The sequence below is a fragment of the Fringilla coelebs genome (genome assembly GCF_963513975.1).
Source record: "Fringilla coelebs genome assembly, chromosome: 1".
Lineage (NCBI taxonomy): Eukaryota > Metazoa > Chordata > Aves > Passeriformes > Fringillidae > Fringilla > Fringilla coelebs.
In genome coordinates, this window is record NC_140028.1 from 136,907,126 (window position 1) to 136,923,022 (window position 15,897).

General features: G+C 39.8%; 1 protein-coding gene across 2 annotated transcripts; it reads right to left on the bottom strand.

The window, feature by feature from the left end:
* Positions 1-1,227: 1,227 nt before the first annotated feature.
* MASTL (microtubule associated serine/threonine kinase like) lies at positions 1,228-14,364 on the bottom strand. Of its 2 annotated transcripts, XM_084213337.1 has the most exons (12): positions 14,227-14,364; positions 12,466-12,605; positions 11,635-11,723; positions 10,244-10,350; positions 9,803-9,938; positions 9,038-9,210; positions 6,631-7,866; positions 5,701-5,839; positions 5,119-5,133; positions 3,204-3,317; positions 3,011-3,112; positions 1,228-1,558 (listed from the first exon to the last, which is right to left on the bottom strand). In XM_084213337.1, the coding sequence occupies exons 1-12, from the start codon at positions 14,359-14,361 to the stop codon at positions 1,401-1,403; spliced, it is 2,544 nt and encodes an 847-aa protein (XP_084069463.1). In that variant the 5' UTR covers positions 14,362-14,364; the 3' UTR covers positions 1,228-1,400. The 2 variants fall into 2 exon arrangements, with proteins under 2 accessions (XP_084069463.1, XP_084069462.1); XM_084213336.1 differs by lacking the exon at positions 5,119-5,133.
* Between the last annotated feature and the right edge of the window lie 1,533 nt (positions 14,365-15,897).

Sequence of the window (15,897 nt, forward strand, 5' to 3'; positions counted from 1 at the left end):
TAGAAAACTTCCTTTTTCTTCACCATTCCCATTCCTTTCCCAGCAACCTGAGGGGACAGCAGAAGGCCTGGCAGACTCTGTCTGCTCAGAATTCCATCAATAAATCTTGTCTTGCAGGAAGCAGGGTAATGAAGGAACAACTCACTACGGCTACAAAAAGAGTCAGTTCATGAAACCAAAAGGCACTTGGCAAAAATCACTGGCAAAACGCTTGGCTTCTGGCACATGGCCCTTGGCTGGTAACACCATCTAGCACAAATGATCTTTATCTAACGTGTATTAACCTGAAAAATTAAAATCTTCTTTAAGTTAGAGATACATATGCAAGAAAAATACTGAAGACTACTTAGGCAGAATGATCTATAAATAAACCTCTAAAACCTAGCAGACACAAGATTTGTATTGCATTTAAAGATAAATTTAAATATACTTCCCCCTAATTTAGGTTTATGCAGAACATACACTTCTATTTTATATTCTAGTCAAAATCCAGGCTCTGGCTGTGAGTTTACAAAACAGTCTGTTAGCCTACAATATATTATAGTCTTTAATACTTGGCAGCTTCAGAATACTACTTGTTAGAAAACAAAAAATCACCTGTCACTTGTCATCTGACACAAGGGAACACACACACACTGGGCATTTTCTATATAAAACCAGTAACTGCTAAAATGTATGTTCAGTCCAGCTTCTTACAGCCCAAGTGGTTACAACACAACAGCTTAAGCAATGCATTTGTTCAACAGACTTGCCCCAAGTATCCTCTCCCTGTGCCATTTCTCTAGGACAGGATAGTCCCTGCCAGTCTCATGTGTCACTTGTAGCCAAATTAACTTGGAATAGGGTTCTATCTTCCCATCCCTTCTTGGGAATAGGACAAACAGAAGACAAGACATTGCAATGCTGCATTAAGATTTCAATCTTCCACCTTGAATAGAAATGACCAGTTTTGCACAGTGGATATATATTCACACTGCTCAGACAGGACTGCTCCCAAACCAGCTTGCCACCACACTGAACCACCAATAGGTAAGTTAATTAGATACAATTCCTTTATATCCTTTCCCTGTTATGTTTAGCTGGGAAATAATGCCACAGTTAATAGCTGGAATAATTAATTACTATTTAAAAGCCCCATTATTGCCAAGAGTTATTAGGTCCAAGAAACACAATCCTCTGGCCTCTTAGTAAGGTGCAGGAGATGATAACAAGTTGCACGAAGGCACTTGATACCAGTTTCATACAGTAGTTTCACTTTAGAATAAAGAAGGCTATAATAAAAATAGGCTGGTAACTTGGAACACACTAAATTCAGCAAGAAACTTAGTCAAGACCAAACTAGGGTTACAAGACAACCTATAAGTGTGCAAAACCATGGAGAACGTCCACTTATCTTGATGCTATAAGCTAAATCCAGACACAGTCAGGTGCTGAGCATTGTTTCTAGCATCAAAGTAAGAGGTGTCAGTCTCATCATCCGGCTGAGGTATAAATGGCATCGTCTGGTTCTGGAGATTATCCCAATCCACCCCGTGAAAGAGGGGGTGATACTTCAGTTCTGAAACAAAAGGTCACATAAGCCTTAGAAACTTCCTTATGTCCAAGCCCCATAGTCACTTTGTTCCCTCATCTATAACTGTCAGTAGATTTGCTCTATATTCCTTTTCTACAAGTTCATAGAAGTGCAAATTGCAACTGGGCTTTGATTAGCCCCAACTTTAGTAAGATCAAACTGTTGGCAGGACAAGTAGCTGCCACCCCCATCCATGGAACCTGTTCCATGCAGCTCCACTGAGCCAAAAGCAGCTTGAAAGCTGCTCTTACCCAGAAAGATTGAATTTAGAGAAGCACAGCACTACAACAACATAACTGGGATTTCCCAGTACTAAAGGCTTCATGCTGTAGTGATAAAAGGGAGAGCACAAATTTGGGAGAGGGGAGAGAAGATGGCAGTGATGGAAACTTAGGTACAACAAGAAAAACTTAATGGTTGTCCTGAAAACTACTCATCCAACTTCACTTCAGTGGACTATAAATTGGACAAAGAGGCCAGATACAGTTGTAAATCTTGACAAAGAATGAACTTCAAAGAAGCTCAGATAGGAAGAAACCACTATGTCATCTGTTTTAAAATTCTGCCCTTGACAGGCAATTAAGATTTCACTCTAAAACCCAGAAATAAAGACAGTAACTTGTGTTTAACTAAAACACCTTCAAATTGCTTTTCGGGAACTCTCAAAGCCACATAATTGTCTGTTGACATAATAATCTTCATTCATAATCTTGTGCCTTCTCTATTTTAATCTGGCTTGATTTCAGCTTCTAGCATTTAGTCTCTTTATGTGTAAGCCTTTCCATAGTAATTTCCTTCCCTAGTGATTTCCTAACAGTTCTCATAAGATTTCTCTCTCTATTTCCAAAACACCTCACTCTAAATTTCTTTCCATTATCAGCTTTTTTTAATCACTGTTAACAATAGGAAATGTTTAAGCCCTTCTACAAGGGAAAAAAACAAAGTAGACTTTGTACAGTATTTATTGTCCAACTTTGTATTCTCCTCTGCACTCAGCAAAGACAGACTTATCCCTAAGAAAAAACTGCTCTCTCTGAATTAGCTGTTTGTTGTAGGAGGCTTCTCCCCCAAAATAGCATCTTTTGATCAAGGTTCTCAACTTCGTTTAGGTTAAAAAATCCAAATACCCATTAGATAAGAGAGAACTTTGGTACATCAGATGTCAAACACTAAAAATGCATAGCGGAACAGCAGTAAAGCAAAACAGAAATTCAATTAAAAAAATTAAAACCAACAAAACAATCCAGCCCCAGAATTACCTTGTTCAGAAAGGAAAAGCCCCACAAGAAATACAGAAAATACCACAACTTGTTAAGTGCTGTGGTACTATACATGGAACCTAGTGAGGCACTGAAGTTTATCAGCCTAAGTTTCAGAAGGAGGAGGTCACCACTTCAAAATCTGCAATAAGTTGCAAAGAACAATTTTAATACTAACCCTTCAGTCCAGCTCTCTTAGTAGCGTCAATTGTAAGAAGAAGATCTATTGCATTCTGGGCATTATCAGACAGCTTTTCTTCACCCTCAGGCCAGGGAATATCTACAGACAAAGATAAGAGTTGAGTTGGTAACTCAGACTATAAAACAAATATTGGAAATACATACTTGCCCTGATTACTGAAACAGATTACCTCTTTTCAAAATATTTTGAAAGACCTGTGTTGGTGTTTCATCATTAAAAGGTGGAATTCCAGTTAGAAACTCAAACAGACAAACTCCAAGGGCCCACCAGTCTACAGCAGAACCTGATAAAATAAATCCACATAATTACACTACAAAAATGATACTTGCAAAGACTTTGAGATTAGCAAAAGCTGAAGAGTGCTTAAATTCTGCAAGTTTCTTGAAAATTATGAAGAGACTAGTTGTGTTTAATATTCATGCAGATTAAAAATATTTTAAAAGTTTTTTTATAGCCACTCTGCTCCTTAATTCATTATAGGTAACACTGGGGCTTACTGCTAAAACCAAGAAAGCTCTTAGTAACAATCTAATTATCAACTCCCATCACAGAGAATCCAGGAGCTAACTTCTTCAAGAGACTGTTTTGTGATAAGAAATAGATGCCTCATGACTAGAGCCTGGATGAGTGCTCCATGTTGCTGTCTGTGCCCTTCTCTCAGTTCTTTAAAAGTCTCCAAAACTTCACAATATTGAACTTCATTTTTGTTTGTCTAAATTACGATGACCGTCATGAAGACAGCTTGCAGAAACGAGCCAGCACACATGAAGTTGGCATTGCCTTCCATTACACTGCACTGACTGGGGCAATGTGTAGTTACTAGCTATCTCTGCTTTGTTATTAGATAGTTCTGGTTTTCCACATTCCAGGGTTTTGTCTTTTTGCCAATCTCTCCTATTAATGTACATTGAAACCAGCAGGCAAAGCAATCCCAGACACCACTGCATGCATCCTAAGCTTCCTGCATCTTCAAGCCATGCCCACTACACCATATAAAGAATAGATGCCACAGTTGCTGATCAAAAAAAAAAAAAAAACAAACCAAAAAAACTCTGAAAGATAATAAATTGTACTTGGCTTTTTTGGCATGTAAAAAAAACCCCTAAGACACCTCCAAGCAAATGAATGTTTTGAGCCATTTCACAAAGACTACTGTGAAGTTTAGAAATGCTGAAAACCAGAGTGTTTAACCAGTAATCTAATAAACTTCTGGCAGCTCCTAACAGCGGTAAGAGTGCCCACCAAGCTAAGCACATCAAAGCAGTGAGTTCAAGCCACTGTTATTAAGAGTATCTGGATGTTCAGTAAAATACTCCCAGCTCCAGTCAAAGTCTAATAAGATCACAACCTGAACAGTGTAATAACCAGGTTTCAGCAGCAGTTTTTCCCACACAAGTCTAACTAAAATTAGATTAACTCCTACCATATCCCTGCTAAACAGGACCTAAGGACAGCATGAAGCTGTGCTGGGGAGGTGGGATATTAAAAGAAGTTTTTTCACCCAGAGGGTGGCTGGAACAGGCTCCCCAGGGAAGTGGTCACAGCACCAAACCTGGCAAGGGCTCAAGAAGCATTTGCACATTGCTCTCAGGGACATGCTGTGACTCTTGGGGCTGTCCTGAGCAGGGACATGAGTTGGACTGAATGATCCTTGTGGGTCTCTTCCAACTTGGGATATTCTACGATTCTGTGATTTGCAGCAAGAAGCAGTAACACCAGGTCTTGAGCACCTGAACCTTCTGCACCCATAGACAAAGTAAATCAGACTGACTGCAATAAAGTGAAAGGCAGCAATGAGAAAAAGTGTCTCTGGCTTTACCTTGTGTTAAACGATTTAAGAATGCTGACTTTCCTTCTGAAGTACATGTTTACATGTGTAATTTCTGATAGCTTAGTCACACTGATATGATGTTTCCTGATTCTGTGAGCACCACACATTTTTATGTGGAGGCATATTGGACATGTCTTTCTATATAGAAACACCGTTCACCCAAACAATGTTCTCAGAAACTGTGATCTGGTTATACTTTGACTGTTCAGTTATGCTGAACATTTCAGTTCTGCACAGAATATAGAAAACTCACCAGAGATCAGAGTCCCTGCATATGAAAAAACAATGAAGTAAAAATATTACAATTATTGCAAAAAAAGCCCCCAAAATGTAACAAATACAAACATTAAATATCAAGTATGATTCTCCAAAGGCATAGGAATGAAGATTTTTTTCCCCTAAGGTAGTATTCCACAATAAGGAAAGATAGCAATGTTAAATCTAAGTGAGAAACGAAAATAAAATAGTTTTGTAACATGATTAATTTAGGATTTAAACTACATTTACAAGCAGTTCAACATGTGAAATATTCAGTGAGGGAAAATTTGAAGCTCCAAAAACCCTAACAAGCCTCAGGCTGCCAAAGCAGCTTCCAATGCTGATTGGCTGCAAGCAGGACTGTGATGGACAACCAAAACCTCTGGTTATGAGAAAGCAGTAAAGGAATGGAAGGAGCAGCTGAAGCAAACACAGCCACCCATGACGGCAGAAGCTTAGCACTAGCTATTTCTGAAGAATTCCCAAGCTTATTGTTTGAAGGGTTTAGAGTTCTACAGATATTTAGAAATATAAAGTGACATCTTTCAAGTACTGCCAGATGGCTGCTTTGCCTTACCATGAGGCTGTGTCAAAAGCAGCTCAGGTGCCAGGTAGTCTGGGGTCCCCAGGATGCGTTCACCTTCTACAGGGGCAGCTCCTCTTCGAACACTCTTTGGAGTCCTGTACGGTGTGCCAGCATCCCCTTGATAAGGGGTCTGAAAAAATGGGACAAGGACTCAGATGTCAAACAAAACCAGCTGAGAAACTCCCAGCTCCAGGTTTAGTCACAGATGTAATAATTGATATTTAAGTTCAAGCCAAGAACAAGTCACAAAACATTCCCTGAAAAGCATGTGTGAAATGTGCTTCCATTGCTTTATCTCAACAGTCTTGAAGCATAAAGATGCCTACTCTTGGAGAAACTTTTCTTTAAGTTCTTCCTCCAGTGACACATCAGCAGCTATCACTGTTCACATCAATCTTTGTAATAGGCTTGTAACTGGCACTTGACAGAATACATTACACCATCATTTTTAACAGGATTAAAAACAAAAAGCAGCAGGTACAATGGCAGCTACCAGCAGCTGAACATCATTCACACTGTCTTGGGAAGAGTGCAGGATAACAAAAAAACCCCAAAAAACAAAAACCAAAGACTTCCCATTACATTAGGAAACCTATAACTGCTCATAGAAAATACAACTCTGCAAGACAAAATAGCACAAGCTTTTTTTAATCAATTCACTGTAACAGCAAAGATTTCTCAGAGATGGACAGTCAGTGCATATTGAGCCAAAGGCAAACCAGTGAACATAAAGCTACTGCTAAATTCTTACAGGTATTATAATTTTGGCCACACAAGTGCAGCAAGTGAAACCCGGTCAACAGAGGTCATTTTGACAGACTACCACAAACTACTTGAGTTTTCCCTAAATTTACTACTGAAATAATTTCAGGTCCCTAATGTCCAAGCATGTACAAAGTTTCTATCTGCATCCTTACCTACCTGATAGACCTGATATGATCTTCCTTTCTGTAATGGAGTGATGGCTGTTGGGTAAGAGCCACTGCAAGCAGGCGAAAGATCCATTATATCTAAGGAAGCCATGCTGCATGGCTCAGATATATTGGATAGATTGATTGGACTATTATAACTCCGAAAAACAACAGCATTTTTTTTAAAGAGACTGAGTGCTTCCTTCATCTTTTCTGAAGGGGAAGATACTGCGTCAAGGTAAGTTTCTTCCACATGCTGCTGGTCATTATCATTTTTCTGATGTAACGGCTTGCAGTCCTGGACTGTATGTGCCTCCTCTCCACACTGTGAGGCATCTCGGGACCCTGGTGATGTTAGTAGCACACCTTCTGGTTTTAGTTCCTCAAAGGAGAGGTCTTTAACACTTCTGTCCAAATCTAAAAGCTGTTTTTCTAGATGGCCTTCTGTGACAGACACTTCAGGAAGTAAGTCAGAATCAGCACTGAAGACATCTAAAGGTTTTTCATCATCAGTGACTAAAAAGCTTGAGTTCATGTACTCCTTTTCATCATCCTTTCCGCAGTCTGCATCCAGATCACACATAAGATTTTTAGCTACAGTTGGAGTAAGTGATCTTTCTACTGTTTCCTGGTTACCAATAAAACTCTTAATTTCTTCCTTGCTTTCACAGGTGTCACATAGGCATCCATCATTACAAAGCATTAAGGATTGAATTTCTGTTGTTAAACCTGTCCCTTTGTTTGCTGGAAATTCTGAGATCTGACAGCCACGTTTATATTCTGCATTGCTTTTTTTAACATAGTTAAATTCCTGACAAGGACTAGTGTCAACTGATTCAAAGCTTCTTTTTACACCCGGCTTTTCAAACACTACTTCCTCTTTGACAGGCTCATTCTGCCTTGAAAATGACTGTTGTAATCTGGAAGTCTCCACTGTTTCAGAAGCGATGTCTCTTTTATTTACAAAGACTTTTTCTTTCCAAATCTTGTTTTCAGAAATACACTTTCTTACTACACCTTTCACATCCAGAGCGCTCACGGGAGTATCTGTTATATCCGAACGTTCACTTCCCAGCTTCTGCCTACTGCCAGACTCATTGCTGCTAATGGGAGAAACGGCAGACTCAAGTTCTTTCCTCTTTAAAACTTCAATACCTTTGCTATTTGGCAACATAGCATTTGAAAGGAGAGGTGACCCACTGTTACTGGTTTTGCATGTTGTAGAACGAGGTTCATCTTCACTTGGCTGCAAAAAAGCACATTAAGTTTTGAGTATCAAGAAAAATATGATTACAGCATTACAGAAACATTTAATTTGAAACATTTTATTACAGCCTCCATAATGAAATGCAGATTTGCAAGTGTTACTCATTCTAACTACTACTAGTGAGAAACCATACTTCAAAATATAAAAAAAACAAAACCAAATAAGGCATAAAAGAAGTCAAATTACCAAGTTAAGAACATAAAATAAGCTTACTATAATACAATAGAAAATGACATATTTTTAAATGCCAAAGGATGAAAAAATAGAGCAATTGATGTTGCATTTGTGATTTTATTTTAAGAAGTTAAGCTACAGAAGTTTTCAGTTTCCAAGAAAGTTCAAAGGAAAGAACCCCCATTATAGGACCCTGTGGTATATTACACTTCAGAGATGATAAAAGAAAAATCTGATATTCCTAATGTTTTGATAACACAATACTAAAACCAAGGCCTAAGAAACAGACAGGTGCAGAATAATATATTGTTTTAAATGTAAGGTGTTCTGTGTGTTCGAAATAGGAATCATGGCAAGGAACTACATAGCACAGCAGCATTTTCTTTTAGGCTTGTGTTTGTGCAGAATTTCACTAACAGATTAAGAAAGGATAAAGTATTTTAGGATAAAATATTACCAGCTATAATTATTGGTGTTAGGTTAGTTGATTCAAAACCCTTCAGTAATAAAAAGCCTTAAACTTATCAGTTAAACAGCTACTAGAAGTTTGAAGTGGATTTTATTGTTTTCCCAAGTTCTGTCCTTTAAATAAATTTGCACTCACAGTGCTGAGCAAATAAAGCTACAGGGACAAGGTCAGCTTCCAAAAAGCCACTCCTCCCAGCAGTGCCCACCTTGTGCAGGATAGGGCTAAAGCAGTGATGGTCAGTGAAGCCTTCTCTTTCACTCCTTTGCTGCAGGCTCAATAGCATTTGCTTCTCCTGTTATATTGCAAAGGACTAATATTTGTTTTAAAAGGTTATATCAGTTTGACCCAAAATCCTACTCAACACAAATTACAACCCCTGCTCCTTCTACTGTAGGAGCGTTTCTCAACACTTGAAATAACTGAGGCAAGTAGAATAAATAGAAGATATTTGCATACACAAGTACAAACTCATTTTAATTTAGAGTGGGAAGATGGAACAGTCCTGACCTCTACATCTTTCCCGCACCTAGGGCTGCTCCAGTTTTCCGATTCCACACTGGACAGGTGTGTGTGAGACTGACTACTGACACTGGAGGTACCAAACCTGTTTCTTGACTGAAGCAGAGTAGGAGTTAAACTCCTTGCTGGCATCACAGGTGTTAATTGAGAATTATCCAGATCTTAAGAGAAAAAGAAATTCAAATGTTGATACAAACAGGCAACATATACTGACTGACTTCACAGTATGTTAAGCTTTCACATCAAAGAAAGCTAAGGAAAGCTATGCTGACAACAATTTCTCTTGTCATCTTTCCTGCATAGTCAATTTACACATTTTTTGAATTAGGAACTTGCCAAGAAAGTAAAAGCAGTACAAACATTAGCAGCATAGTTGCCTTCTTTCTCATTTCAGGTTAGAAATGAGAAAGCAGCAAGAGAAGACAATTTAAATGAAAGCATACATTGCTATATTTAACAATTTCCACTGAAAGTATGTCAAGAACTGACACTATTTCCATAAAATGTTAAAGGGTGATTTTGAATTCAGGGGTCATGATTTGAAAAAGACCAATCAAACAAAACCACTTCAGAAGATGACATAAGTAGTGTACATGAAAACATGTCATATGTAAAGCACTGGAGAAATGGTAGAGAGCAGGACACCAACAGAATCACACCTTTTATGAAGTGGGTCCAAAGTACTCACATGAAATTAAAAGACCACAACCTTACAGCCAGAGCATTCCTCAGCACAAGGCCTGATATACTCACGTGTTTTGAACAATTTAGTTGAAAGAGGGGTATTTTCCTTTTGGGCCATAGCTACAGGAGAAACCGCTCCATGCGGACTGTCAGATGTTGGACTCGATTTGTGCCCTGGCACTTTCATTCCTACAGGAGGAGTATACTAACAAGCAGAAAGAAGCAGAGTTAAGTTAATGGAGTCTGAACAAATTCTCAATCCAGGATTGAGAGTGTAACTTCACCCATTCTTTATGTTTGCATTGGAGCTTGGCCATGCCCATTAAAAAGTCAGCAATTCAAAAGTCCAAGATAATCACACCAGAATTTCAAAGTACTCTAAACATATCACAAGTCATTCTACCAGCTGGCAGAAGAGATGCAAGAATAGCCTTATCATGCCAACTATGGAATTTAAGATAGTAAAAAAAATAAAATTAAATACTTCAAAGACAGTGAAAATTTACTTACAAAGCCCAGAGAACTGATAAGAGACAACAATTGTCCTGGAGTACGTGAATAGTCCTGTTTTGGCTTTGCCATTGATGGGGTAGTAAGGATATCTATCATATTTATCTCTACAGAAGAAAAGAAAACCCAATATCAAATAGATCAGGTTTTCATTTTGATATTAAACAAAGGCAAAGTTGCAGACATTTACTTAGGTTTCATGAAGCCGAGGAAAAAATTGAGTCACATACTCAAAAAATATACAAATGAAGCTACTAAGACCAATTGAAGACTTACCTGTACATTCTTAGTTAACACAAGGTTTTTTGTCTTATACATTTATACATACAGAAGTTGTAGAAGCCAAATTTCTTTTGCAACACACAGTGCAAAAAGCACTACATTTGCTAATTTGATATCAGCTTTGGTTTTTAGGCAGCAGCTAGCTTATGGCTTGCGGAATAGGATACTAAATTTGATTCCAAACCTGCCATCCCTCCAAAAGACATCTCAAAAAAGCTACACAAGAATTTTTCACAGGTGAAAACTCAACCTTTTTTTTTTGTTCACTAGCAGTAAGTAGCTTTAAAGCTTTCATATAATGTTCAACTACACACAATAACCTGTCCCATTAGAACATCAGTTAAAGTAGTATATCATAAAAAATACAGAATACCTAGGATTTCCTTTATATTCTTAAAACCATGAATCAAACTCCATAGACAACTCTGAATTTCAACATTCCTTTAACTATATAAAAAGGATGTACCCTCCAGCAGCTGTCTTAAAAAACCTGAACTGGTGCTGTGCAGCATAAGTTTGGATGATCTGGCTAAGGAGGTACAAACCAGCTCAGAAACTGGCTATTCACCTTAAGATCTGCAGCCTGTGCCAGACAGTCATGACTATTCAGCTATATTTTCTGCTTGAAAAGAGAACATTCACATGCCAAAGCACTGAGCTGATCTTCCCCTTAACCCTCAAACTAATGTCTGGAATGTTCCAGTTAATTTATTGGAAATTAATTTATACAGGACTGAGAGACATGAATTGAAGGCCAGAAGTAATCAGAAAAACAGGAACAAGCCAGAATTATTTATTTACCCACTGAAATCCCCTAGCAGACTTCAGAAAACTTTGAAATCCATATCCCTCCAAAGAAAGAGATCTAGATCATATTTCATACACCCTTGTCCCAAAGTACAAATATTTTACCTTCTGAAGTGCAATGCTAGAGATCCCCTACTAGTATGTAGCTAATCAGTACTTACCTATCAGAGATCAGGTATTACTGCAACATTTGCACTTATTTAATTGAAAGGTGCCCTTGAAAGGGATGTGAAGTATTCAAGAATATGGAAATGTGATGCAGAAATACATTTTAATACAACCAAAGGATAGAAACAACTCACCTCTGTTCAGAGTAACTCTAGAAAGCCCAAAGTCTGTCAACTTTATATGTCCCTGATTAGAAATGAGCATATTGTCTGGCTTCAAATCCCTGAAAATATGAATACAGCTGAAGTCAGCAAAAAGAGCACTGAGCAACACCAAGGAAGTTCACTGGCCAGAAACACTCAATACAAAACATTGGTTAGAGCTGTTTAATAGCAACATCTCCTAGCCAGCAAAAGATTCCAGTTTGAGGAACAAATCAAATGAATCAAAGATATTTAGCATTAAATAAGGCACAAACATCTCAGGCTTTGTAAAAATGAGCATGGATGCCAAGAGTTGCATATTTGGTGCTTCAGCAGGCTCAACAAGCGTCCTTCACAAGCAGCACCATCATAACATTCACTAATGTGCAGCTCCTACAGGTGACAAGCAAACCTCCAGCAGTTTTCTTGCGTGCTCTCTGTAGCATTGCTGAATGCAAAAAGAACTCTCACTCTGGGGGAGCATCAGGGTACCCAGTGTCCCTCTGTCCTACTGGCAGGCCCGCCTGTGCAGTACCCAGAGGGCTCCTGAGCCATCACAGCCTATCCAGTACTGGACTGGGAAAGAGCTGGCAGGGGAAAGCTGTGTGGGTTTGTGTGCTCAGCACACACACAGAGATTTGATTTTAGCCATTGTTTCACAGCATTGCTGCAGTGCACATGTGCCAAAAGAGCTTCCAGGAGTGCTAGGAAATGAAGTGCCTGTGGAAGCTGCCACAATAAAACGGTGATGGTTATGTGTTAGAGTGAAAAAATAAAAAACCCAAACTACCAAATACTTATTTGTAAGAAAAAAAAATTCACCTGTGGATTATTCCATGCCTATGAAGATAGTCAAGAGCCAATGCTGCTTCAGAAATATACTTAACAGCCATTTCTTCATCAAAATATCCATAAATATGGAGAAGAGATTTGACATCTCCACCAATAAGGTACTCCATCACCTGCCATTCAAGGATTTTAAATTTAAAACACATTCCAAAATTGGAAGTAAAATACAAAATAACTTTCACCCCTAGAAAAATATGATTTCAATGAGCAGAAGCAGATAGAAGTACCTTTGTGCAAACCTCATTTCCCACACAATACTTTTCCCTTGGATAAAATAATCAAGGTTTCATGTAACAGCAGACATGAAACATTTTTTTTTCCTGTACACAATTTGCTTCTTTTATTTGCCTAAATTACTTTTAGAAGCTAATTAAAAACCTGACTACAGCTTTTGAGACTTAACTACAGAAAATTTTCTATATTATAAATGTTATATATTTCTATGTTGAATATTATGTATTTTAACCTATATTTATATTCCTATATTAATCTACATTTAGCTCAATATTATTTCCATAGTATAGAAAATGAACTGCAAAGCATTCCTATGAAACTCTACACCTGAAGCCAAAGACCACCTGTTCTATACAAATCAAAATATCTCAATACTTCATCTTGCCATTATTTATACACAATATTAAATTATGACCTGAGCTTTGTGAAGTAAGTACAAACCATCAAAAATGCAATGAGAGTTACTGTGCATTTAAGACACATGAAAAAGAGCGAATAAAAAATACACACAACCAGTAGACCATTATGCAGGCACATTATGATGGCCCATGTCATACTCAAAATAAAATAGAAGTCAGCAGGGCTTCTGAAACTCACTCTTTGATGTCAAGAATGCATTTATGGTGTTTTGGTCAGGAAATCTGATCGGTATTTATATTCCAATACACAACACTCTTCCACATATGTATAAACATGTATATACACACACATACATATATACACACACATACACACACATATATATGCACATAGAAAACATATATATATATCTATATATACACACACACACATATCCAGACATGATTCTAGCATCTCCTTTACAAATCCTTCACCCTGAAGTCCTCTACTCCATGCAGCAGTTCAGAGACCCCAGAAAAAGAAGCCTTTGTTTACACTCAAAATGCATTGTAGGAGTGCACAGCAACCTTGTCTCAGAATTTCATCAAGCTGTTCCCTGGGTGTGCTTACAACAACAGCCCACACAAATTGTGCCAGGCCCTTTGCAGACAGTCTGAATCCTTACGTGGAAGCAGTATATAAACCCATGCACAAGTCCTGCTGGGCTCCACAATGCTCTGTGTGGACCAGCATTTAGTTTTGCCACTCAGTTATAATCTTGTCATGTAGGCCAACAACTGTAACAAAATTTGAGCACTGGCAATAAGTAAAATAGATTTCCTATAAGTGAGCCATGAAGTATCTTCAGTCACTTGGCTTCTGCTTGAATAGAACGATTTCTTGTTTTCCCTAAGATTTCTACATATTTCTAAGACAGAGCAGTTGTTAGAATTTCTAAGTTTCTCCTGTAACAGAGGAGAACATGAGTAGAAAGAGCCCAAAGACACCAGAGGAAGAGAAATATTTTACTTGTCCAACCATTCTGAGAAAGATGTAAAAGTGACTAAGGAATACCATTACAAAAATGTTTTGAGATATCACTACAGTTCACGCTCAATTTTCAAGACTACCATAATACGCCAGAGCCATTTTTTTACTCACTAAATAGATGTTGTTTGCTGACTGAAGTGAGTAGTATAAGTGCACAATGAAAGGACTTTTACTGAGAGCCAATGCATCCCTCTCTGCCTGCACCTGGTGAACCATATTTTTGTTGATCATGTCTGCTTTTTTCATCACCTGAAAAACAAAATGGAGCACACAAATTATTTAACCTCAAAATGCTCATAATAAAACTGCATAGAGATACATAGCTCTGCAGAGGGATGCCTATTTTGTATGACTGTTTTTATGTTTCCTATTCTTTGTGTACTATGTAGATTGTTATAATCCTTTTAATCACAAAGTCAAGTTTGCACAAATAGTTGGTAAGCTTCTTACTAACAACAAACCTAGATTTTAGCCCTTTGAACAATGACAGAAAACGCAACAGGCTTTTGTTGAGTTTTCTTAAAATAGTTACTCAGCAAGAACGTTTTTTATAATTCATTCTCGTCTTGTCTCTCAGAGGCAGTGCTTTACCCCCTGGCAGGCGCAGCAGCTGAGGGGGCTCAGCTACAGCAGCTGTTTACAAGCGAGAAGCCAGCAGCGCCCTGGCGCTTGGCAAGGTTTTTGCCGTTATTTCCCCTTATTTAAAATACTTATAAAAGCAGCTGTCGTTATCAGAGGTCCCCTGAGCAAACCCTCCAGGACTTCAGGGAGGGGAGAGCGGGGCACGGCCGTCCCAGAGCACGGGCCGCTCCGCGAGGAGGGCCCGGGGCTCACACCGGGGCCAGCCCTCCCCGCCCCCTCAGGACGCCCCTCTCCCGCACAGGGCTGCTCAGCAGCACCGCTGCCGCCCCGGCGACGCCTCACCTTCACGGCATAGAGCCGGCCTGCCTTGCGGCCCAGGTACACCTTCCCGAAGGCGCCGCGGCTGATGGGCTTCACGATGGTGAACTCCTCAATAGAGGGGGGCCGGGGGACCTCGACGCGGGTCGAGCCAGCGGCTGTGGCGGCGCTGGGGCTGGCAGCATCACCCCGCTCCCCGGCGGGCCGCTCAGGCGCCATGGCGCTCCCGGCCCCGGGCCCGCCGCGATTCAAAGCGGCCCCGCCCTGCCCGCGCCGTCACCAACGGCAACGGGAGCTCTCGCGAGACGGTGTGGCGGCCGCGGGAGGCGGCGGCGGCCACGGCGCGCCTGCCGCCCTGTGCCGCCCTCAGAACATGCCCATGACAAGCCACCGCCCGTCTGGGCCGGCTGATCGCCAGGGTGGGAATCTAGGTTTTCCTACTTGGCTATAGGTTGTAACTTGCTGTGAGCAGGTACTGTCCTCCCTTTCCCATGGGAGGTTTGAAGATGTCCTTTGCAGGGATAGGCGTTGGACTCGATGGTCCTGATGGGTCCCTTCCAACTCAAGGATATTCCGTTTTTGTATCATTTTCTCACACTTGCATACTTGATAGCTACAACACCTGTGTCGAAAATGGCACAGCCAGGAGGGCTTGTCTGCCAGAGAACGCGCCCTGTCCAGTTCTCACGACTGCCGTTCATGCCTCGCTGTCTCTGCATTTTCTGGGCTAGCGATGGCAAACCGCTCCCTGGGCGGGTCTGTGCTGATCAGGAGTTAGATTAATCCAGTCGGTTGCTTCCCACCAATTCTTGATTACTTCATCTGCTATTTATCTGAGACAGTTGTTCCACCGTTTGTTTCCTTATTTTGGGTATCTCCATG